This window comes from Trichosurus vulpecula, chromosome 8 (genome assembly GCF_011100635.1).
Source record: "Trichosurus vulpecula isolate mTriVul1 chromosome 8, mTriVul1.pri, whole genome shotgun sequence".
NCBI lineage: Eukaryota > Metazoa > Chordata > Mammalia > Diprotodontia > Phalangeridae > Trichosurus > Trichosurus vulpecula.
In genome coordinates this window covers 196,716,071-196,742,544 of record NC_050580.1, presented here as the reverse complement: position 1 = coordinate 196,742,544, position 26,474 = coordinate 196,716,071, and the positions used below count along the sequence as shown (strand labels likewise).

The following is a 26,474-nucleotide window of genomic DNA, read 5'->3' as shown; positions in this document are numbered from 1 at the left end:
GTTCAGGGTGTTGGCTTTTCCCCCTGAACTAAGTGAATGATACATGCATGTTTGTTTAAAGTGAGATTGTTAACCCTTTAAAGTTGCTTTCCTTAGAAAAGCAGAACAAGAAGGACCTGTACTAGCAGGCTCTCTGTGTGCTGGTGTTGTTGGTCTTACACCCCTACAGCAGCTGCTAGCAACGTTGTTGCTATACCTCAGCTCCCCAACAGCTACCTCCTGCCAGCCCCCATTGCCCCTATAATTAACACTCAGAATCATGTGACTGTGGACTATATTGCCTCAACAGGAAGGTCAATTGTTCCAGGTTCCTCAATTCTGAAAAGAAAAACCACCCAGTCAGCAGGAAGTCCATCAATGCCTTCATGGGAAGTGAAAGGTGGGTGCCAGGCCAAAGAAAAGTGTCTCCTGCTTGTTGTGGGTCCTCTGTCTCTTCTCACAGATAAGCCTGGAAGTGGTGTGTCTTTTCGATGAATCAGGCTTAGCCAGGAAGTCAGTTTCTGTGTGACCTTAAGCAAGTCACTATATGGAACTCTCAGTTTCCTCATATGTAAAATGAAGTGCTTGGACCAACTGGTCTTTGAGACTCCTTCAAGCTCTAAACCTATGATCCTATTACCTTCTGCTTTGAAGTATTTAGCTGGAGATCAAATGCACTAATCACAAAATGGGTGTCATACATTATGTATGCTCTGTGGTGCAATGCTCTTGGTTTTTCTCCATTTTCTCACAGAATCAGTCAGAGGTGCTAAGGATGGAAGAGACATTAAAGATTCAGACATCTCTAATTTTAGAGATGAGGAAACGGAAGCTTAGGGATAACAACTCATTTTGCCCAAGATCAGACACGGGTCACACTATGCTGCAGTGATTTTAAAGTGGGGTTCTGCAGCAGTGAAGATGCTCCTGTCAAAGACTTGTTTGTCTATGGTCTGCTTTATTAAGAGTCAGTAAACAATTAAAAAAATTCAATTCAATGAACATTTATTAAATGCCTACTATGTGCTAGGCACTGTGCTAAGTTTTCAGGATACAAAAGAGGCAAAAGATAGCCCCTTCTCTCAAGGATTTGAGAAAAATCATTATTAATAGCCAATTATTAATATTGGGATCTGGGTTTTTTTCTTTTCTTTTTACTTCCTCATTCAAAGCCCAGTTCTTGTAGGTCAGAAGGACAGGGGTGATGTAATTGGTCTAAACCTCCAGGAACATTCTCCTCAGTCTTGGGCCAGACCCCACCCAACTAGAAGAGTTTACTTCTGATCAAAGAATAAAGAGAATCTAATCTAGGTGAATTCTAAGTCCTAAAAAGCATTAGGCTCACATCTTTGAAACCCTCATTTAACTTGAGTGCTCTGGGTGGAGGTAGATGCCTTTGTCCAGATAGGTGGAGGCAGCTGAGTCTCTTGATCAAGCTATGTTCTCAGCTAGAGGAGCTGAAGGCTTTTAGTCCTCCTCCTCATCTACCTGCTCATTGATTGTTCACCTATCAGGGCTTAACTCCGCCTATCAGGGACACCCACTTTTCCAAAGATATTTCAGCACTGGAGGATCTCCATGGTTTGTCTTTGGTCACTGAGAGAATGCTAACCATCAATATATTGATTATTTGCTAGCCTAATTAATAAACTAATTATTAATTACCTAGAAGTTCTGTCTCTTAGGCTTTTTATTTATGTCAGAGTTTACAATCTAATGGGAGAGACAACATACAAACAAATATATACAAAGCAAGCTATATACAGGATAAATAGGAAATAATTAACAGAGGGAAGGTAGTGGAATTAAGAGGGGTTGGGGAAGGCTTCCTGGAGGAGGTGGGATTTTAGTTGGGGCTTAAAGGAAGCCAGGGGAAAACCTGTTTGGGGCCTTGGAGCATTCACAACAAAGGCCCTGTCTCTAAAAAAAAAAAAACAAAAACAAAAGCATTACTTTAACCAGGAAGGCAGGGCAGTTGAGCTGTGGGAGTAGGAAGGCAGCTGTTGTTCTCATGACGGCATAAGTTACTCTTCCATTTTGAAATTTCTTGAATTATGTATATAAAGGCATGGACATATTGGCCTTGGCCAGTAGAATTGAGGATGATGACCAGAGGGAGAGCAAAAGAGCTTGGAAGACCTTGTTGTGATATAATACTGTAGCCCTGAGGTGTATCATCACCTCAGTGAAAGAGAAGTCATGTATTTATATGCCTTATGTTACATGTATGTTAGATAACACACAGGAGGCACTGGAGGTTTTGGACTCCAGCTTCTAACAGGTTCACTCTTGATCTGGTCAGACAGGAAAGACAGCTTCAAAGGGGTTAATAATAAGTTTTATTCTAGTCTATTCTTCTCTAACCAGTATTGCTAATACCGGAAACACCACCAACTCCTACAGCAGGGGCTGGCAAGAAGGGTGGGGCAACCACCCCTATGTCTCGATAGGGTCAATTGAGAAAAGCACAACTTGTACATCCCTTAAAAACCGCTCAAGCCTCAATGGGGGCCAGTTGAGGCAAACACAGATTCCTGTCTCCCAAGCCTTGGTGGGGGCCGAGCAGGGCACACAGCATTCCAGCTTGTGCATTCAACCATAAAGGTTCCCCAACTCACCGGCCACTGACCACCTGCTTTATAGGGCAGCAGACAAAGAAGGCATATTGCCAGAAAAAGCCTCATACGTTTACATCACCTCATTCCTATATCTCACTGTGCAGTTGCAGCGGATGGTTACAATTTAAGCACAGATGTTTATATTATTTATCATTATATAATGCTGCACAAACATGGTAGAAACCATGAGCCTGGGAACTCACATCTAATACCTGGGAAACAGAGATTATTATGGCTATGGATCCTGGGAAACTGAACCCTAAGAAATAATAACAAAAATCTACTTTACACACACTAAAATTCAACTTACACTAAAATTCACCTTACTAACAATGTGTCCCTGGGAAAAGTCCATTTTGTAAGCTGCCTGAGGTCATAGGGCAAGATACACTAAAGGGATGGGTGATGGTGACTAGGTCACAAGGTCAATGACAGCAGCTTCTTAGCAGGATCCTCTGAACTTTTCCCCATTCTTTCAGTTATGTCTGTGCCATAGTTTGCAGGGCTCTGTTGGTCCCCAGTTGTAGATGTCAGCACTGAGATTCAAGGTAATCGAAAAGTCCACTAGGCTTCCTGTGGAGCAGAGTTTGGTGTTAACCCTCAACATGGCAGAGGATCATGACAGTACCAGACCAAATGACCACAGGTCTGCAAAAATAACAAGCTTATTACTCTAAAAGTAATTCTCAGTATTCTTGGAAATCATTTCATTAGATCCAGGAAAAGAACAGTACCTCTAGGTGGGGAGGTGGTCTGAGGTAGTTAGCCCCATTGCCTTTGCTGGAGTCTTCTGGAAGCTTTATACTAGTGATGGGAGCAAAGGCAAGGAGGAAGTCCATACCCCTAGTATCTCTGAGGCTTTAACATGAACCCCATTAATTTGGGTCAGCCAAGAGAAACCAGGGCAGGGTTGTAACTGCCACAAAATTTACCCAATTTCAAGCCACTCAAGATTTCTATGGCTAAACATCATCAAACAGCAGCTGGGATGCTGCTGCTAAGTTACCCCATGGTCAAGGGTTAGCTCATGGTGGCCCAGTGGATAGTGATGGGCTTGGTCTTGGAGTCAGGAAGACTGGTTCAAAGCCTACCTCAGGCACTCACTGGTTGGGTATGTGACTTAGTCTCTCTCAGTGTTAGGTAGCTAGGTGGCACAGTAGATAGAGTGTTAGGCCTGAAGACAGGAAGACCTGAGTTCAAATCCAATTTCAGATACTGACTAGCTGTGTGTCCCCTGAACAAATCTTTTAACCTGTTTGCCTCAGTTTTCTCTACCGTAAAAAGGTGTTAATAACAATACCTACCTGCTAGGATTGTTGTGAGGATATTTGTAAAGAACTTAGAACAGTGACTGGCGTGTGGGAGACACTATATAAATGCTTATTCCCTCCCCTCCCTGTGGCCCTCTTTCTGCCCCGCTTCCTCACAGGCCAAAAGTTTCCTCAACACTAGAAATGTTAAGGGAGCTAACGTCAGTCTTGGAGCCTTCGACGACAACTTGGCTTGATCCTCATTTCCTGAAGCCAGCTTGATTCCATTCAGTTTGTGAGAATGTAATACCAGCCTCTCCTCCTGAAAACACTCAGTAAGGGAATGGCCGACTAATCCTTAGGCCCTGATCAATATGGAGGGATGGGCAATGCCCAGATGGGTTTTGTCATTGGCCGTATTGAATTGTTAAAAGCACGGTAGAAGCAGAATGTCCATGGTAACAAGTATATTGTAGATTAGTTTAATCCTTGCAGAAATCAACGTAAATAGAACAACCAGCTCAGCGTGTTGGGGAGAGTTTAGGAGTTAGGGGTGCTTGGCAGGGCAGTTTAGGTTGGAACGCATAAAAGTCCCTTCTGTAGCAAATGATGGATCTTCTCCATTAGCTGTACTCTGCTGGCAGCATTTTTGCAGCAAGACACTATGATCTTTGGTCCTCTGATCTTTTATCTTTCCCACAGGAATGGTTTTATTCCCAGTTCCATTTCTCAGCAGGTTTTCTTATCATAAATGAAACTACATGGGACAAAAGAGTTAATTGTCCCAGTTTTTTTTTTAATGATAGAATAAATAAGTAGGGAAGAAAAAAAAAGAAAAATCTAGCCCCCAAGGAGCAAGATATCTTGTAAGCTTTCAGCGATCAAAATTTACATTTCTTCGGGCGGAACACCCACATGTAAGGGTATGATTGCTTATGTGGACAGAGGGAGAGGAGGGATGGAGGGAGAGAGGGAGGAAAGAAAGAAGAAAGGAAGGAAGGAAAGAAAGAAGGAAGGAAGGAAGGAGCATTGCCCAATTGGGCCAGTTGGATCCCCAGTAGGGCAGCTACTACTACTCACAGATTATTGTTTGTCCTTCCTTCTTGAAGAGAACCATTAATGTCAGGAGGGTATCTTGCCTTGCAAGTGAATAGTGTTTAAGTAAGGCAGGGCTGTGCGAAGTCATCATCCTCACTCTCTCCTCCAGGATCATCTGAGTCCAGTGGCAAGACACAGGTCAGGATGACTAGATGCAGTGGGAGACCTTGGCCTTTTTTAATTAAGGTCTTTCCCAGGTCTCAGTTTATCTGAAGCAATACCCATTCTGTGATTTAAGGCTAGAAATGGTAAGGTAAGAAATGAGGCAAAAGATTGGGCCTACTCAAAAAAAAAAAATCAAAGTGGGAGGGCAAGACCGACAGGGTTTCTGGCCAGAACAGAAACAACTGCTATTTTATCCCATATAATTTCATTTATGATTTCTTGAAATAGAGCTCTGGAAAACCAGTCTTTGATAAAGTGCATTGGGATTCAAGGATCTACTTGATCTTACCTTAAATTCTCACTGATTGGCCAACAATAGGTCCCAGCCCAAGCCTTACTTGGTCATTGTTTGGGTTTTGATGGCTCAGAGTTAGGGAAAATAGCAATTTGATTTTTTTTTTTGAGTAGCCAAATTAGGCTATCTTTTGCCTCATTTCTTGCCTAGTCTTAAATCACAGAATGGTTGTTGCCTCAGACAAAGTGAGACCCGGGAAAGACCTTAGCTTAAAAAGGCCTCCTACTGCATCTGGGGCGATCTCCAGTCATGCTGACCTATGTCTTGTCACTGGACACAGATGACCCTGGAGGAGAGAGTGAGGCTAATGACTGTGCACTGTCCTGCCTCCCTTAAATCCAATTCACTTGCAAATCAAGACGTCACCTACCTGATGTCATTGGTCCTCTTCAAGAATGAAGGACAAACAAGAACAACAAACAATCTTCATAAGCTTTGCTTTAGGCGATTGGTACAAGAGTTCCTAGTTGATCCTAGAGACAATAGGAGTTCATTGAGCAGGGGATTGATATGGTCAGACCTATGCTTTAGGAATATAATTTTGGCAGCTGTTTGGAGGATGGATTGGACAAGAGAGAGAGGAGGTAGGTAGGCCAATGAGTAGGCTATTGTAATAATCCATGGGAAGGGTGATGAGGCCTTGAACTTCCCGGAAGAGTAAAGGTAAAGGGGAGGGGTCAAGGAAGACAACAAAGTTGTCAGCTTGGGTGACTGGAAGGGTGGTGGTACCCTCAACTGAAAAAGGGAAATTAGGAAGAGAAGAGGTTTTGGGGGAAAGACAGGGAATAGAGACAGAGACTTGTCTCTGTTTATGAATTTTTAGTTAAGTTTCTGATGTTGAAAGCAAGGAGCAGCCAGCCTTAGAATCCCAAAAGTATTTTTTAGGTTATATATACATACAAATACACACACATATAAATTTTAAAAAATGTATAACATGTACATATATATGTGTATATATGTATATCTGTGTGTATATACATATATACACATATCTCTCTCTCTCTCTATATATATATATCTACATGTCTACAACTATATCTATGTCTATATTCCCTCCCAAGCAGTCATCCCAAACCCTAAACTATCTATCCCCTTTGGTTTTTGTATTGGGCAAATAAACTCAAACAGTTTTCAATATCCCCAATACTCATATACATTTTACTCCTGCTATACTTTTAACACTCAAATCAATTTGGAAAGTTACGGAGTTATCATTAACAAGGATAGGCTACTATACATACCTAATGCAACAAGGATACTTCCCACGTTATATTGGAAAGCATGTAGCAATGAAAAAATACCAGTTATTGTAACAATGTAGAGTGGGTGATTCTCATCCGGGCTAGTGGTCTCACAGATGGTCTTTAGCTAAGATTCCCGTGCAGCTGTGTCTGGACTCCAGTCTGACTATTTCTGGAAAAAAGTCAGCTGTAGATTTCCTTAGGATTCAAGGCCAAGAATTAACATAAATTAGAGACCTCTGAAAGAAGAGTTTCATTGGACCCCTAGGGAACTAAATTGTACCTCTCTTAAAGATGGTGGCAACATCCAACTGGTCCTTCCAAACACTGCTTTTCCCCACCCCACCCCCATTTGTTGAAATACCTCTTCTTCCACTTACTTATAGAATCTTTATTAGGGGTTCTAGTGAGTCAGCAGAGACAGCTAAGTGGTTGCAGTGAACAGTGTTGGACTTAGAGTTAGTAAGACCTTGGGTTTGAACTTCCTAGCTGTGTGACCTTGGACAAATCACTTAAGTACTCCCGGCCTCAGTTTCCTTATCTGTAAAATGGGAACAGTAAGAACACCTACCTCATACGGATGTTGTGAGGATCAGATGAGATAATATATGCTTCCGCACTTTGTAAATTCTGAAGGATTATATAAATGTTAGCTATTATTATTAAGATTATTATCAGTAGCAGAATGAATTGCTGGTATGGGATGGGAGATAAATGAAAGAAAAAGCATTTTTTAAAAGTATGTACTATATGCAAAGCACTGTTCGGGATACAGTTTGGGATACGCATAACAAAAGTAGGACAGTTTCTGCTTTCAAGAATGAGGAAGATAATACTATGGAAAGTGTAGATGGTAAAGTCTCATGGTGGGTTCTCTCATTGGCCAGATTGAATATCTGAATGTTAAAAGCACAGCAGAAGCAGAATATATGTAAGTATTGAGTGTATTGCTAACTGTTTCATTTGTTTACTTAATGTAAAAACCAAGGGAAATAAAACAACCAACATAGGGTGTTGGGACGTGCTTGGGAGAGCAGTTCTGGTCGGAATATAGAGGTTAGGTCCATTCAGGCAGAAAAGTTTTCATTTCTTTAAGAGCCCTATGATGAAAGAACTGAGAAGACAAAGTTAGGCTTAGTTGGACAAAGTTCCGTAACTATGCAACATACCCGCACTTGCTGACATAAATAGTTTATCCACTGAGTTTAATCATGTTGTAGCGTAGGGACACCAGGGAGATTTGTCATGTTGTAGCATAGGGACACCAGGGAGATTTGCCCAGGCAGAAACACTAAACAAACACTAGCCATTTTCCTTCTGGCAGGGATGCATAATAAAAATGAGAATTTAGAACAAAGGACCCAAAGTTTCACATATCTCTTTTGTCCTTGTACCCAGATTGATTTGCATGAAAAATGGGAGTGTCATAAGGATGACACTTAACCCTCTTAATCTGTCCCCACACTGCTCCTTTGCCATTTTGCTGGGCAAGGTCTCTGAAATAGTTTGAGAGAATACAGCTTGACAATCAAGGATTGAACAAGAATTCAAAAGAATAATCTTATCAGGAAATTGACTAGTTATTGTAGTTCAGTTGTATCTGACTCTTTGTGACACCATTTGGGGTTTTCTTGGCAAATATACTGGAGCGGTTTGCCAGTTCCTTCTCCAGTTCATTTCACGGATAAGGAAACTGAGGCAAACAGGATTAAGTGACTTGCCCAGGGTCACACACCTATAAGTGTCTGAGGCCAGATTTGAACTCAGGAAGATGAGTCTTCCTGACTCCAGGCCCAGCCCTCTATCCATTGTGTCACCTAGCTGCCCCTAATTGACTAGGGCCATAGACTTAGAGTGAAAATAAGACTATCCTAGGTAAGAGCTTCTGCTGTTTGCCTGGCTGAGTTCAACTGTTGGCTATGGGGTAAGCCTATGAAGATGAAGAATTTAACAGTCCCTTCCAGGATGGGGCTTACCAGCTCTGCATCCCCAGTAAATGGTAGCAAAAAGCAGCAAATGATCCATAGAGACAATCTAGATGAACATCAGAAATAGCAGCAGGAAGCTGATCAGCAACTGAAGGTAAGCGCCAATAGAAATGCCTGGCAGAGGTAATGCAATGCCCAGCAGAGACTCAAGATGCAATCCCTAGCAGACAAGCAATGCCTAGCATAAAGCAACACAATGACATCCCCAGAACACATCAGGGGTACTACAGCATCAGACATATACATTACCCTGGGTACCCAAGTCCATATGTGTGTTCCCTACAATGGAGGAGGGTGCTGGATCCAGCTCTTACTGGGTGATTTTTAAATTTTCGGTGTAGGCATTTACACCTTGAAAATTGGTGTCACAAATCAGGATTTTATTTATTATTGATTTTCTTGATTAAAGAAAGTGATAGGAGATTGAGCCAAGATGGTGTCTGGAAAGCAGGGACTTGTGTGAGCTCCCTGCCAAGTCCCTCCAAAAACCTATAAAAAATGGTTCGAACAAATTCTAGAATGGCAGAACCCACAAAATAGCAGAGGGAAGCAGGGCTCCAGCCCAGGACAGCCTGGATGGTCGCTGGGTGAGGTCTATCAAATGGAGCTGGGAGCGGAGTGGAGCAGAGCACAGCGTGGGTGGTGGCAGGACCAACCAGACCGGGAGCCCCGGGAGCTGGGCAGAACAGACCCTAGCGTCCTGAATCAGACAAAGACAACAGAGAAGAACTGCAAAACCCATGAAATAGGGGAGGGAAGCAGGGCTCCAGGCAGGACAGCCCAGATGGTCGCTGGGTGAGGTCTATCAAATGGAGCTGGGAGCGGAGGGGAGCGGAGCCCAGCGTGGGCAGTGGCAGGACCTACCAGACTGGGAGCCGGGTGGAACAGGACCTAGCGCCCTGAATCAGTGAGTTGTGGCAGTTACCAGACTTCTCAACTCACAAACACCAAAGACAACAGGGAAGGTTAGTGGGAAAAGCTGCAGGGAGTGAAAGGAGTTCATGGTTCGGCCACCACCCCAGGGACAGCAGAGGTGGTGCAGCTACAGAACTACAGCTGCAGTTGCTTCCAGCCCCAGGCCCACCTGGTGGGAGGAATTAAGTGGCAGATCAGAGCAGGAGTGCAGAGCCTGCTTAAGATCTGAGTCAGGTCCAGGTTGGTGGTTCTTGGGGAAGGAGGAGTGCTGGTGTGGCAGAGCTGGCTGTATAGAAATAGCTCTGAAAAGAACAGCGCATCCTCTCAAGCTTGGAACAAAGTACTCTTTACTCTACAAGCAGTCATACCTGAACTAAAACTCAAGGGTCAAGTAAGTTGGCTGGGAACATGGCCAGGCAGCGAAAATGCACTCAGGTTCAGTCTCAGACTTTGGAATCTTTCTTTGGTGACAAAGAAGACCAAAACATACAGCTAGAAGAAGTCAACAAAGTCAAAGAGCCTACATCAAAAACCTCCAAGAAAAACATGAACTGGTCTCAGGCCATGGAAGAGCTCAAAAAGGATTTGGAAAAGCAAGTTAGAGAAGTAGAGGAAAAATTGGGAAGAGAAATGAGAATGATGCAAGAAAACCATGAAAAACAAGTCAATGACTTGCTAAAGGAGACCCAAAAAAATACTGAAAAATACACTGAAGAAAACACCACCTTAAAAAATAGACTAACTCAAACGGCAAAAGAGCTCCAAAAAGCCAATGAGGAGAAGAATGCCTTGAAAGGAAGAATTAGCCAAATGGAAAAGGAGGTCCAGAAGACCACTGACTGGAGCAAGTGGAAGCTAGTGACTTTATGAGAAATCAAGATATTATAAAACAGAACCAAAGGAATGAAAAAGTGGAAAACAATGTGAAATATCTCATTGGAAAAACCACTGACCTGGAAAATAGATCCAGGAGAGATAATTTAAAAATGATTGGACTACCTGAAAGCCATGATCAAAAAAAGAGCCTAGATATCATCTTTCAAGAAATTATCAAGGAGAACTGACCTGATATTCTGGAGCCACAGGGCAAAACAGAAATTGAAAGAATCCACAGATTGCCTCCTCAAAAAGATCCCAAAAAGAAAACTCCTAAGAATATTGTCACCAAATTCCAGAGCTCCCAGATCAAGGAGAAAATACTGCAAGCAGCCAGAAAGAAACAATTTGAGTATTGTGGAAACATAATCAGAATAACCAAAGATCTAGCAGCTTCTATATTAAGGGATCGAAGGGCTTGGAATACGATATTCCAGAGGTCAATGGAGCTAGGATTAAAACCAAGAATCACCTACCCAGCAAAACTGAGTATCATGCGCCAAGGCAAAATATGGATTTTCAATAAAATAGAGGACTTTCAAGTTTTCTCAGTAAAAAGACCAAAGGTGAATAAAAAATTTGACTTTCAAACACAAGAATCAAGAGAAGCATGAAAAGGTAAACAAGAAAAAGAAATCATAAGGGACTTACTAAAGTTGAACTGTTTTGTTTACATTCCTACATGGAAAGATGATGTGTATGATTCATGAGACCTCAGTATTAGGGTAGCTGAAGGGAATATTCATATATATGTATGTATGTGTATGTATATATATGTGTATGTAAGTATGTATATGTATATACACATGGACAGAGGGCACGGGGTGAGTTGAATATGAAGGGATGATATCTAAAAAAAAATCAAATTAAGGGATGAGAGAGGAATATATTGAGAGTGGGAGAAAGGGAGAGATAGAATGGGGTAAATTATCTTCCATACAAGTGGAAAGAAAAAGCAGTTCTGTAGGAAGGGAAGAGGAGGCAGGTGAAGGGGAATGAGTGAATCTTGCTCTCATCGGATTTGACCTGAGGAGGGAATGCCACACACACTCAATTGGGTATCTTACCCCACAGGAAAGAAGGAGGTAGAAGATAAAAAAGGGGGGATGATAGAAGGGAGGGCAGATGGGGGAGGAGGTAATCAAAAGCAAACACTTTTGAAAAGGGACAGGGTCAAGGTAGAAAATTCAACAAAGGGGGATAGGTTAGGAAGGAGCAAAATATAGTTAGTCTTTCACAATATGAGTATTGTGGAAGCGTTTTACATAATGATACACATGTGGCCTATGTTGAATTGCTTGACTTCTTAGGGAGGGTGGGTGGGAAGGGAAGAGGGGAGAGAATTTGGAACTCAAAGTTTTAAAAACAGATGTTCAAAAACAAAAAAAAGTTTTTGCATGCAACTAGGAAATAAGATACACAGGCAATGAGGTGTAGAAATTTATCTTACCCCATGAGAAAGGAAGGGAAAACGGAATGGGAGGGGAGTGGGGTGACAGAAGGGAGAGCCGACTGGGGAACAGGGCAACCAGAATATAAGCCATCTTGGAGTGGGGGGGAGGGCAGAAATGGGGAGAAAATTTGTAATTCAAACTCTTGTGAAAATCAATGCTGAAAACTAAATATATTAAATAAATTAAACTAAAAAAAATAAAGTGATAAAGAAAATGTTAACAGCTTAAATGTGTGTTGTGAGCACATATATACATATATATTTTTCACAGAGCCAGTTATTAAACATTTACCAGTATACCTCTGCCTACATGCATGTGCTAAGGCCACACTTGTCCCAGCATATATGCACCTTCACTTATGTTCCTAGGCTTCTATGTTTCCTATGTGTGTGGCCTCCCATGTTCCCTTCTGTCTATATTCATACATTTCCCCCTAGTAGTTCGGTAACCTCTGAGTCTAAAGCAGAAATTTTCACTCCATTTATTTTGCTATTTGATTAAATTTTGTTGTTTTATTTTAAATGAAAATATCCTTTCTGGTTGCTTTACTAAAGGTATACACACCAGTTGGGACTTATGAGCTAGGGGTGGGTATTGATACACAGAATTTTTTGAATCAGGGGTAGCTTTCTGGGACCTACACGTGAGGAAGAACCGAGATGATACGTTAGTAGTTTCTTGTATTATATTGTAAACTTAGCCAAGTGTGTGATAATTTAAATATTTACTAGGGAAGAGTGTTGAGGAGAGAATTAAGAAGGCAAGAGCTATGTTTCCAAACCTTCAAGCCAAAGAGGAGAGCAGTTTGAATGGTGGCATTATAAGTGACTATCAGCAAATTCAGGGAATCTTCTGTTTGCTGACATAGCTGGCTAGAAGTATCTTACAACATTTCCAGGTCATCAGCTTTGCTGAGGTTAAGGCATGGTATTAAACTTGTAATCACCCTCCTACTGTGGCATAACATTCTCAAGACAACCTTGTACTGTCAGGAGGCATGAGTAATTCATGGTTAGTTGTAGGACTCTATGATGAAATATGGACCCTGTGCCTGGATTATTTCATCTTGTCCCTCGGTAACCCAGCTTCCTGAAATTATGCTGTCAGGAGTTCATGAGGAGAAGTTTTCCCCTTTTGAAGGCAATAACCTCCTGACATCATGATCTCTTCCCCCACCACTTCCTCTGACTCTAATTCCAGAGGCTTCCCATTGCCTCTAGAATAAAATACAAACTGCTCTGTTTAGCTTTTTAAAGACTTGCTGAATCTCGCCCCAGGCTCATTGGACAACCCTATCCCTCCCATACTCCGTAATTTAGCCAAATTGGCCTTTTCTTTGTTCTTGAGATGGTGGTGATGTTCAGTAGTGAACGACTCTTCATGACCCCATTTAGGGTTTTCTTAGCATTTCTTTCTGCAACTCATTTTACAGATGAAGAAACTGAGGCAAACAAGGTTAAATGACTTGCCTAGGGTCACACAGCTAGTTAGTATTAAATTCAGGTCTTCCTGACTCCAGGCTTCCAGGCCAGGTGCTCTATCCACCCAGCCACCCCTTATTCTCAGGTAGAGAACTCAATACCCTGTCTCAACGCTTTTGGATTGTCCATTTCCCATGCCTGGAACTCACAACACAGAGCCCCTATTTTCCTTTAAAAGGTAGTTCAAGCACATCCTCCATAAGAAACCTTTCCTGACACCTCAATCCTACCCCCAGCTACTAGTGCCCTCCCTCCCAAACTACCTTGAATTTACCTACATTGTATTTTTTTACTTCATATTTATGCATGTATTTGCATGCATATGCATTTGCATATTTGTGTGCATTTATGTATATATTTTGATATATATTTTGATATGTTTTCTCCCCTTTTAGAATTCCTTGGAGAATAGGAACTATTTCATTTTTGATTTTGTATATACAGTGCCTAACGTTGCCTAGCATATAGTAGGTGCTTATAATAAATATATGTTGACTGACTGATTGATCTATACAACAGCTCTATATGATGTCTGACACAAGCATTAATGTCCTCTTTAAATGGAATTTAAAGATTTGACTAATTTCAATCTTGGATAATTTAAAGAGCCAGGATTTGAACCCAGCCAGATCTTCTGACCCACAGTCACAAGGGTGGCCCTGGACTATCAATGACATATAGTTATCTTAAACTCTGGATTTTTGCACTATGTCTGAATTTTTAGAAATTGATGATATATTTGCTTCAGTCTCCTGTTGGATACAGCTCAGTCTCCCCAGAGAGCTATAATCATCCCCAAGTGGAACAGGTTAGATGAATTTTTTTACAGGCTTATTTTAGTATACTTAACTATTAATGAAACTGGTTTGCTTAAATTTGTATTTATGGAATTTTCTCTTATATGTTTTTTTTGTAAGAAGTATTTAAATGAATTACTATCTTGATGAATCAGTCATGAACAACTGGGGAAACAGATTAGACCATACCCTTTTTAGATGAATGAATGAAAAAGTATTTAGTAAGCACCCACTATGTGCCAAGTCCTATGCTAGATGCTGGGGACACAAACAGAAGTGAGACAGACCCAGACTTCATTAGCCTAAGCCAACAGAGGAAATAACATATATAGGGAAGTGGTGGCTAGGAAAGATAGTCTTGGTCTAGGGAGTTACAAGAATGGTGAGCGGAACCGTAGGCTAGTCCACTGTCCTGACCTTTCTGAAATCAGAAGCAACCGATTACTGTAACCAGAGCAAGAGGTGGAGGGGGTGGGGTATGGAACTTGCAGCAGAAGGTCAGATGGAAAGGGATGGACGTGAAGCATGGTCTGGCGCCAGCTAGTTGTAGGCGGGGGCACAATTGGTGGTAGAATGGTCCTCAAAGAGCCAAATTCTGTCACCTATCAACAATTGAGCTAAATAATATTTTTATTCCTGACTCTACCCCTAGTGGCATCATTAGATTTGACATCATGGCCTTTGAATGGCGTGTGGTGTGTGTGTGTATGTGTGTGTGTGTGTGTGTGTGTGTGTGTGTGTATGTGTTTGTCTTAATTGTTTATCTATCTTGGATACCAAACCCTTATTGGAGAAATTTGATACAGAGATTTCCCTCTCCCCGTCCCTCCCCTCCCCGCACCTGTTTGACCCCTTTCCTTTTTTTTGTTCTAGGTGCATTAATTTTGCTTGGGTAGAAGATTTTCAGTTTCATGTAATGGAATTTAATGTCACACCAGTCCTTAGGAGCTCTATTCCAGAAGTTCTTTAACTCAGAGCTCTGCCCAGGGCATTTTCCATCATGGAAATTTGGCCCAGTTCTTTAATAGGATGTGTCTATTCCTGAAATAGACCCTATGAGGAAAGGCTGAAGGAGTTGGTGTTATCTGACCTGAGCACTTAGTGGCTATTGCCTGACCAAGGTGAGAAGGTAAAGGGGATTTGACGGATTTCAAGTACATGAAAAGCTATGAAATTAATAGTGGTAGATAACTATTCTCTCTTTCCACTAAGAAATATGGAAGAAGTAATTGACCGAAACAGTTGTAATTGACTACAGAAATTGTAGACTGCCAGTTGGTTGTGGCATCCCCTGTGAAGACTTTATGTAATGGGTAGAAAGCTATCTTTCTAGGATGGTCCTGCCTGGCATCAGAGGAACAGACTAGCAAATTTTTTAACGTCCTGTCCAGCCAATGATTTTGTTATTCTGTGGGTATAAAACTAAAAGTCCATTTGGGTCACACTTCCAGACAACTTCCAGCAGGAACTCTTAATACAGAAGAGTGCTGTTTTTGTACTTTGATTTAATGATATTAGAGCATATATCCTCAGGAAGGATTGCTTCCCAGAGGAAAAAGAGAGTACTTTGCATAAAAATGTTCATGGATGCTGCATAATTATGAAGACTAGGCTTGGTGCCAGAGAGAAAATTCAACTTCCTTCTTTCTCTGTAGAGGTAAGGCTCCAGACCTATAGGGTTTGGAACTCTACATAAGCTGTCAAGACCTCGTGGAGTTGTTTTGTTTTAGAATTGGTTTTGCTGAACTGTCTGTTCACCACCCTGCCCCGCCCCCTGCCTTTTTTTACATTCTTTGTAACATCCTTTGGGTAAGGAAGTAGGTTTATATATTTGGAAATGAAGACAATATAAATATCAGAAATCAATAAAAGCTTTTAAAAGAGGAGCATTATTTGCAGTGTGAAAAGATGGAAACAATAATAGGTTAAGACAGGCCTGCACGACATACATTTTTTGTGCACAGCCTGAAATCCTTTGGTGGGTTGCAAGTGGTGTGCAGGCCACATGTTGTGCAGGCCAGGGCTAAGGAAACTGTGGCATCATTACCATGATGGAATACACACAGCTACTAGAAATTATGCATATGTAGACTACTGATCCCCTGAAATGTATAGATGAAGTACTGCTTAGTGAAAAGCAAATAGAACATAAACTAGTATGTACGTACGAATTGCAATTATGCAATAACATCATTATACAGATGAGATTGGATGGGAAGAACAACTGGATTGCTATAAATAGAGCTTAGGGTTTATTAGACTCTTTACTCCCTGTGTAAAGTTGCTTAAGTTTCTAATTGAAAAAATGCCCAGGGACCCACCACATGAGCCCAAGTTGGGTTTGTACTCATATCTGCACAAAGCTGGAGTGCACGGTCCTTCTATTGTTGAGGTATGTAGCTCCAGCACCAGTGGCCTATTCTACTGCAGCCCAGGTGGACTTGAAGTCATAAGCACATGACCCTGCTCCTATGTCTGTTTCTATTGTATCTTTTTTTTTTTTTAAACTGCCCTTAGGTGGGGCGGCCTTGTGAACTTTGAAGTGTGGTCAGAAGTTACCATACTGTTGTTAATCAGTAGCTGAACCTGGTCAGAAAACAGTGACGTGTTTGAAGAGCGTGTTGCCAGATGTCCATAGACAGGCGTCCGTGCTAGAATTTGCTGGCAGCTAGACTGGTGAGGATTGACCTGCTTGACCCAGAGTACTAGCGGATAAGTGAATCCAAGAGGGAGTCATTTGTCCAGTCGCTATGCTACATTTGGAAATGAACTTGGTGGGGCAAATGCCTTGCAGCATTAAGTTTCAGTCCACCCTTCCCAGGAATGGAGGTGGTATAGGGGAGAGTATACCCCCCTGGGTCAGGGAATGTTATGTCTGTCCTTGTTCTATCTTCTCAGTAAATATACCTTTGCAAAAACTAATTGATATTCTTTGGTTAAATGGTAATGGGCTACAAAACAATGATCCAAGAAAATCCCAAAGGACTCATGATGAAACTGGCTATCTGCCTCCAGAGAAGTAACTGAGATTGTCTGAATACAGACTGAAGCACTCGTTCTTTCTTCTCTTTCTTTCTTCTTACGATCTTACGTCGTTCTTTCTTTCTTTCTTTCTTTCTTTCTTTCTTTCTTTCTTTCTTTCTTTCTTTCTTTCTTTCTTTCTTTCTTTCTTTCTTTCTTTCTTTCTTTTTCTTTCTTTCCCTTCCTTCCTTCCTTCTTCTTTCTTTCTCTCTCTCTTTCTCTCTCTTCCTTCCTTTCTTTCACGTTTTTTTTGAGTCTTCTACTATGACTAATATGGAAGTGTTTTACATGATTGTACATGTATAACTTATATTGGATTGCTTACCATCTCAGGGAGTGGGGAGGAGAGGGAGAGAGGGAAGGATAGAATTTGTAACTCAAAACTCAAAAAAACATGTTTAAAATTGTTTTAACATGTAATTGGGGAAAAAAATAAAATATAATTAAAAATTACAATGGGCTGCTAATCATTGGGTCAGTTGATATAAAGGAGATATCAATTGTATCTGGTGACCAATACTGAGGAAAGCATACTAAAATGGGGACTCATTCATTTTCCATTCAGCCACCGAAATGATTTTTCTAAAGCATGGGTCCAATTATCACACACACACACACACACACACACACACACACACACACACACACCCCTATCCCTTACTCTAGGATCAAATACAAAATCTTCTGTTTGGCATTCAAAGCCCTTTGTAACCTTCTCTGCCCTCCTACCTTTCCAGTCTCCTTGCACTTTATGCCTCCCCCCTCCCTCACGTACTCTTTGGGCCTCCTTGCTGTTTTATGTACAATATCCTCCATCTCTCAAGTCTGGGCATTTTCTCATTTTCTCAGCCCCTCGTACATGGAATGATCTGCCTCCTCCTCTCTCCCTCTTGGCTTCCCTGCTTCCTTCAAAGCTCAGCTAAAATATGGCCTTCCACAGGAAGCCTTTCCCAATCCCCCTTAATTCTAGTGTCTTCCATTTGTTGATTATTTCCTATTAATCCTGTATATTACTTGTTTGTACATAGTTATTTCCTTATTATCTCCCTCATTAGAAATGAGCTCCTCTAGAGTAGGGATTATCTTTTGCCTTTCTTTGTATCTCCAGCTCTTAGCACAGTGCCTGGTACATAGTGGACACTTAGTAAATGCTTACTGATCGACTTACTTGAGCCATGAGCATTAGAAGGCCACCTCGACCCCTCAAGAGGTACCCCTAGAATACCGAGGGGGAAGATGTACTCTTGCTCTGGAGATCTGGCGTGCTGGTGAGACAGTCAGGGTAAAAACCCAGAGATGAGATAGGCTACATGAGATACAGAACAGCTTTTATTTGGCCTTAGTGAAAATGCATGAAGAACCCACTATAGCTCATAAATAATCAATACAATTTTCTTCTCTCTCTGGTGAGTCTCACCTGACTCTCCCAGGATCCTCTACAGTCCTGAAGACTCATAGTGTTACATCCATTTGAAGGAAAACTAATTTGTAATTGCTAATGGGACATTCTCCTTTTCCCCCAGCATTTATGTCCCACTCTCAGTCCATGGATATATCCAGGCCTCCAGCTTTAAAGTGCTATCTTAAGAGTCTGGATTTCTTCTGGAAGGAAAATGAACTTGGGGTTACTAAAAAGGCAGCCGCTATCCCACTGAACCTGTACTGTGTGTACTGTACTGTAACTCATGGCAATAATAGAAGGTGAGGTTTTGGCTTTTTGCTCCCCCATATTGTAGCTTAGTCTCTTGCTTTTCCTCCAGCTGTAGGTCACTCATTCCTTTCTTTTCTCCTCCAGGATAGTAGCACTGCCTAGGAATTCTGCCTTCTCACTTTATATAAGAATAGATTTTAGAACTCAACTGTTTACAATAGTGAAGTTGAAGAGGAGAAAGTTATTCCCAAAGGATAGAAAGATAACACAGGATCATAGTGTCTAGAGATGGAAGGAATCTTAGAGGTCTAATTTAATTCTTTCATTTCACCGATAAGGAAACCAAGTTCAAGAGAGGCAAAATTGTTTATTATGATAAAGCCAAGGAAGAGACAGTTATTCTTTGAGGACAGAATGAGATACATACAAAGAAACTATTTTTCACTCTTTACCAAAATTAAAGCAAAAGAGTCTATGAAGTTATATTTTTTTAATAACTAGGGAAGGAAGATATGCTTAATCTAGAGTAGAGTTTCTTAACCTGGGGTCCATGAATTTGCTTTTTTTAAAAATAATTTTGATAACTGTATTTTACTATAATTGGTTTTCTTTGTAATCTTATGCATTTTATTTTATTCATTTAAAAACATTATTCTGCTATACAACATGACTAATGTGATGTTTAATAGGAATATATATATGTAGAGCCTATATCAGATTTCAGGCCCTCTTGGGGAGGGGAGAGGGAACGAAGGGGGAGAAACTTGAAAACTTATGGAAGTGAATGTTGAAAACTAAAAATAAATAAATTTACTAATTTCTTTTTTTTAAAAAAAGACAACATTATTCTGAGAAGGGATTCATAGACTTTACCGGATTGCCAGAGGGGTTTATGTCATTAAAAAAAGTGAAGATGGCCTAGACGAGAGGCTAGATTCAGCTAGCCAAGGAAGTGAAATCCAGAAACGCTGGTAACCAGGGCCAAATGGAAAATCCCCTTCTTCTACCTCTCCTCTTCCTCCTTCTAAATATTATGTAAAACAGAAGCCAGGGGAAAAAATAGTGGAAATTTAAATGTGATGTCAGAGAAGAACCAAGGCTGAAGGAAGTGAAAGTGAGCTAGAAAGAGAGAGGGGTCAGCTTCAGAAGAGCAAGGAAAAGTATCAAAGAGGAGAGAATCCCACTGGCAAAACCAAAGGCTAAGGATTCCTGGGGTTCTTCACATAAGTATCCCTCAGTACTCAGCAATAGCAAACAGATTATATAGGAAGCTGAAATTTAGGCAGATCTTTCTTCATCTGTACCCTCCGTGCCAAACAAGAGGCTTGGGCACAGAGTAGGTGCTTAAATGATTGCTCATTGATTGACTGATGGCTGCATTGAGGAAGAATTATTTTTCACTTGAAGCTATATACAGAGTGTCCCATAAGTCTCAGTGCAGTTCTAAACTATTAGTGCTTAAAGGATCTGAACAGTTGCCCACCATGCCTGTTGATTACTAAAATAAAACTTTTTCTCTAGAGACAAGGAGTGATGAAAATAGGTTGGCTTTAGAGTCAGGGGTCTTGGGTTGTAATCTTGGCTTGGTCACTTACTAAAAGTGGCAAGTCACATAACCTCTCTTGTCCTTGATTTCCTAATCTATGAAATGGGGAGGGTTTGGACTAGTTGACTTTTGGTCCCATCCATCAATAGGACTGGGTGGCTAGGTGGCACAGTGCATACAGCACTGGGCCTGGAGTTAGGAAGACTCATCTTCCCAAGTTCAAATCTCACCTCAGACACTTACTAGCTGTGCGACCCTGGACAAGTCACTTCACTCTGTTTCCCTCAGTTTCTTCATCTGTAAAATGAGCTGGAGAAGGAAATGGCAGACCACTCCAGTATTTCTGCCAAGAAAATCCCAAATGGGGTCATGGAGAATTGGACATGACTAAACAACAAAAATCAGTAAGACTGTATAATGAGTGGGCCTGACTTAGGCTAGTAACCCTATTTAGGTTCAGTGAAACTTTTAGGTTGGAAATGAATTTCCTCAAACACCAGTAGGCAGAATTAGGAATCTCTCAAGCCTCTTTCTAGGATGCATCTGTTGTTACAAACTTAGCCTATTTACTCCTCCAATATTTCAACTCTGGTTACTTACTTTACAGCTTGGAAATCATTTAAGTATAACCCAAGGCTCAAGCCCATTTACATAAGACTTTCCTTATTGGTAGAGGATAATGACTGGATGCTCTGAGCCTTCATGGATGGAGTTGGTGACAATGTGGGAGAAGTGAGATGCTCTTCAGACAGTGGCATCTGGAGGGAGGGAAAGTCTCAGAAGATACTAGTATACAGAGGAGCTAGTGCCTTGATTGTAGCCTTAGCTTAACATGCTAGAGACTTCAGGAAATATCTCTGTGGATGAAATCTGAGGATAGGAATATAACTGAGGAACCAGCTCCTCTATATATTGGCTTCTTCCTCCAGTTTTTCTTTCCTTCCAGGTTGTTGTTGTTCAGTCTTGTCTGACTCTTCATGCCATTGCACACTAATACTGTCCAAGGGGTTTTCTTGGCAAAGATACTGGAGTGGTTTGCCATTTCCTTCTCCAGTAGATTAAGGCAAACAGAGGTTAAGTGACTTGTCCAGGGTCACACAGCTAGTAAGTGTCTGAATTTGAACTCAGGTTTTCCTGACTGCAGGCCCAGCTCTCTATCCACTGAGCCACCTAGCTGCCCACTCGCTCAGGTTCCAAGTTGACTGAAGAACTTCATACTTTGTAAACAGATGTCAAAATGTAAACATTTTATTTCATTTAAGACCTCATTATCCCTATTATCTGCCCCTTATATTCTCCATTTTCATGAAGTGGGCTGGGGGTGGGTGGGAAATCAATCGATCAGGAATCTCCTGATCAGATCTCTTCCTCCTATCCTTCTGCCCCCACTACATATAATAATCCTATGCATACCTAACCAAAGAGTGATTCTCACTTAATCCAACGGGAAAAGTTCTCTTCTCCTAGCAGAATCCTGATAGAGACCGGGTTATAGTTTACAATGGGATATATAGATATATATCTCTATGTGTGTTGATGTATATATATATTGATACATCTATATCTGCTTAGCTCGCCATTTCTCTACATGTTGAAACACTGCTATTTCTTGAAAATGTCCTGGATGTGTTACAATATCCTGGATTTCCTCACTGCCCAAGAAGATGGTAGTAACTCTGAAGGAGAAGAGGCTGGTTGCTATGTGTATATAACTGTATTTAGGGGTGTGGGGCTGCATAGAAAGAAGGTTATATTAAGGTGTGACTAGATGTAGGAGGGAAAAGAAAATCACCTCTCTGGTGTTTCCTGGCAAATTTACAGATATGAAATATGACAAGAAGCTTGATTTTTACATTGTGGGATTAAGGAATCATTTTCATTCCTTTACCATATATATAAAAGTTTAGTATTGTAGGACCGGTGTTTCCCTGATACAGCAACTTTTCTCCCACCCACAACATGGGGAAGCTTTACCTAAAGAAGACAAAACTGCCCCTAGGGCCTTGATTGGCCCTAGCTTCCCTCATATATGCCCTTCCTACTCTTTAATCCCACCCCCAGTCCCCAGACAGCATGAGATAGGTGCAGGGCAAAGCTGCCCCTGGAACCTAAGTCATTTAGGGCCGTAAAAAATCCCAGTCATGTGCAATGTAGGTCTCTCAGACTTGGTGGGTATCTAAGACCTGGAGAGCTGCCATACTCTGATGACCTAATGACCAGATGGGTTTCCATATGGAAAAAAAAAAACACTAAGTGCCATCGTGTTCTTGTTGTATATCCTTGCCATGTTAGGGTAAAGTAACTCTCCTTGTGTTAAATGTTGACTTTTGGCAGCTAGGTGGTGCAGTGAATAGAGTACTGGCCATGGAATCAGGAGGACCTGAGATCAAATCTGGTCTCAGACACTTGACTACTTAGTAGCTGTGTGACTCTGGGCAAGTCAATTAACTCAGATTGCCTCACTAAAAAATATTTAGTGACTTTTGAGTGCCTAATTTGGTCCCAACCTCAAAGAGCTAAAGTCTAAAAGGCTATCACTGTGTCCTTAGATCAATGCACTAATCTAATAGGGAAAAGCTCTTTGGGAAAGCAAGCTCCTTGGAGAAAAGAAAACAGAAGAATCTCATGGGAGTATTTCTATCCAGATTCTTTTAGACTAGTGTCCGATCAGGGCAGTGAGGTGGTGCAGGGAATAGAGCACTGGGTCTGGGGTCAGGAAGACTCATCATCCTGAGTTTAAATCTGGCCTCAGACACTTACTAGCTGTGTGATCCTGGGCAAGTCACTTAACCCTGTTTGCCTCAGCTTCCTCATCTGTAAAATGAGCTGGAGAAGGAAATGGAAAACCACGCCAGTATCTCTGTCAAGAAAACCCCAAAAGGGGTCACGAAAAGTCAGACACGACTGAAACTGCTGAACAACAACAACAACAGACAGTGTCCTGGTGGAAAAACACATCCTAATGAACCAACTCATGGAGGGTATTGAAAAAGCAGATTGAGAAGGGTTTCAGCTGAGAGGGCAAGCATAATTTATCCTGGCTGCACGCACAGATTGCCATTACATATATATAATCTTCCATTAGATAATACATAATCATAATTGTAAGCCTCACAATTATCTAACTGCGATATAAATACTGTAGATAGATAGATTCTATGGCTAAGGGCATTACAGCCCAGCAAGGTCATAGTCAGTCAGCCAATAACCATTTATTAAGCACCTACTATGTGCCAGGCACTGTGCTAAGTGCTACGGATACAAAGAAAGGCTAAAGACAGTCCCCCACTCTCAAGGAGCTCACAATCTGATAGGGAAGGCAAGATACAAGATATAGACAAGATAAAATGGTAATAGAATCATACAATCTGGAAAGCACCTTAAAGGCCATTGAATCCAATTTCTTCATTTTACAAATGAGAAACTAAGACAGAGCAGTTGCCTGACTTGCCTTGGGTCACACAGCTAGTAAGTGATAGAAATGAAATCTGAATTAAGGTCTTCCTGAATCTCAAGTCTAACACTATCCATTATGCCATACTGTCCCTCCCCCTTCCTATCCTGGCCTCAACCCTGCTTGGTAGAGAAGGTACCAATCTGTAGCCACAGAGGAAGTTTCTCACTGAAAACTCCCTATACTAGTGAAATCCCAGGTCTGGATAAAAGAGAAAGAGAGAGAGAGAGAGAGAGAGAGAGAGACATTGATTTGTGGCCAGGAAGGCCATCTGTTGCTAGTCAGGTCATACAGTCTCACTGATGTCACTAACTGGCAGAGCTGTTGTTTGGTCAGTTTTAGTTATGTCAGACTCTTGGTGACGCATTTGGGGTTTTCTTGACAAAGATACTGGAGTGGTCTGCCTTTTCCTTCTCCAGCTCATTTTTACAGATGAGGAAACTGAGATAAACAGGGTAAAGTGATTTGCCCAGGGTCACACAGCTAGGAAGTGTTTGAGGCTGGATTTGAACTCAGGAACATGAGTCTTCCTGACTCCAGGCTGGGTGCTCTATCCACTGAACCACCTAGTTGCCCTAAACTAGCAGAGTACCTTGTTCACAAATACAAGCTTAATAAATGCCTTTTGACTTTGATTAGATTTGATTTACATTTCAAATATAAATAAAATCCATCAACATTTCTAGTAAAAAACACGCTCTGCAAATGCTGAATGGGATCCTCTGGGTCAATGCTTCCTGGCAGTAAGGCTCTCCCAGTCATTGAACAGTATTCATGTAATTTCCTGATATTTAACACTCATCTGCTCAGCCTATTCTGGTTCTTTCCCAGTCCTCTCTCTCAAACAATGAAGTCTCCAGGAGGGGTCACTATGTCACACCATACAACCTGGGAACACTGTCCTGATGGGAGAGGAGCTCACATTAATTATCCAAACAAATAGTTTAAGATGAGAAGAATTTTCTCCCTCTTTCAGAGAAAATGAAATCATTATTTATGGCTGATGAATTACAGGGAATAAGCATCATGTTGGTGGAAGAAAGGAGTGAGCAGTGAAGGAAATGAACGTACATTCATTTTCTCTTACGTAGGTTAGTGAAAATTAGTAATATAAGAAGTTAGACAAAAGCCCAAATGGGAGTTCTGAGGGCTAGGTTTAATTTTGGTGCTGCTACTGACCAGTTACTTTGGATAAGTTCATCTGACCTCTCTGGGCCTCAAGTGTCCCATCTGTAAAATGAGGGAGTAGGAGCAGGCATTTCCCTTCCAACTCAATATTCTGTGCTGCTAGGAAATGTGTGACAATTGATGAGAAGTTTGCTCACAATTAATTCTTTTTGATGTCTCAGTGTTTCAGAGTAATATGTTTCAGAAACATATTACCACTCGTAGACTAAATGACCGATATTATTTCAGCCTGAGAAAGTGGACTCCTTCCAAAAAAACCAAACAAACAAACCTCAAATTAAAATACTAAAGAGAAGAGAGGAGAGTTACATTGAGCGTATGTACTTGGAAAAAATAGATAGCATTTCCTTTTATCCAGTAAGTTAAGGCAGAACTCCAATTATAAAAAGCAAGTAATATTAATTTTAAAAAGAAAATCAGGTCCTAAATTCCTCTTGCTGTTGATATTTCTGGAACTTATTTGTGGCCAAGATTACACACTTCCCTCCTTCCTCCTTCATATTTGTGAGAAGAATCCAACAAAACAATTTACAGGATCTCCTCCTCTAGCGCACATGTGCAGTGGTGACAGCTGAATGGGGTGGAGGCAGTGAGTGCAAGAACCTTCTTTGAGAACAGAAAATAGCCAGCTACTCACCGGTGGTCTCTTCCAGACAAACTGGATGGGGAACTTCTGGCTGTAGAACAGAGACGTCTCATCAGGGGGGAAATCAGGATCAAGATACAGAACCTTCTTTTCTAGACATTTCTTGTGTAGCTGATCAAAAGTCTTCTCCTTCACTCCAATAATAGGGAAATTCCGGCTGATAATAGCTGAATAGATGCCCCCAGAATTCACTCCACCTGCATCGGTGGTTGGGGCATGGACCGGAGGAGAAACCAGTCCTGGAGAGAGTGGCCCAGCCCTTGTCGGCTGAGCCACCGAAGCTTTAATGACTGTTGGCATCACTGGCAAATTAAGAAGGAAAAAAGTTTTCGAAAGAGATGAAGATAGTGTTACCTCCAAGGAAAGGAAGCAACAGTAAAGAGGAAGTTGGTGCCGCTCAACTGAAGACTTTGTCCTTTAAGAGACAGTCCTTTTAGAGACAACGTCAACATTGAGACTTCAAAATTTTAAAACTCTCTGGAAAGTTGTTCTGCATATGTCCAGCCCAGATAGTTTAGTGTGATCATATGGTTCCCTGTAGCTAAGACTTTTTTTTTCTGATCAAGAAACAAAAAAAGTCACTTTTTTCTCAGGGGTTCTTAGCAGGAGCATGTATGCCAGAGAGAAGGAGAGTGTGCGTGTCTGTATCAGCAGCTCAGAGAAGCTTGAGCCAGGACAACTAAAAATAAACATGAAGAAAGTTAATGCGTGTGAGCACAAGAGAGAGGCTATCAGGAGGCTGTTTTCTAAGTTGTCTTATTCCAGAGAAGAGTGACTTGGCTAGGGAAGTTTCTATGAGCCTATATCA

The 26,474-nt window shown here is 41.3% G+C and overlaps 1 protein-coding gene across 2 annotated transcripts in view; it reads right to left on the bottom strand.

Moving 5' to 3' along the window:
* The window catches only part of CAPN3 (calpain 3), an 88,729-nt gene extending 62,636 nt beyond the window's left edge, over positions 1-26,093 (bottom strand). For both annotated transcript variants that reach the window (XM_036737031.1, XM_036737030.1), the window contains exon 1: positions 25,658-26,093. In XM_036737031.1, coding sequence (XP_036592926.1) covers positions 25,658-25,966 — 309 coding nt within the window. In that variant the 5' untranslated portion in view covers positions 25,967-26,093. The remainder of the gene's footprint in view (positions 1-25,657) is intronic.
* Positions 26,094-26,474: the final 381 nt, after the last annotated feature.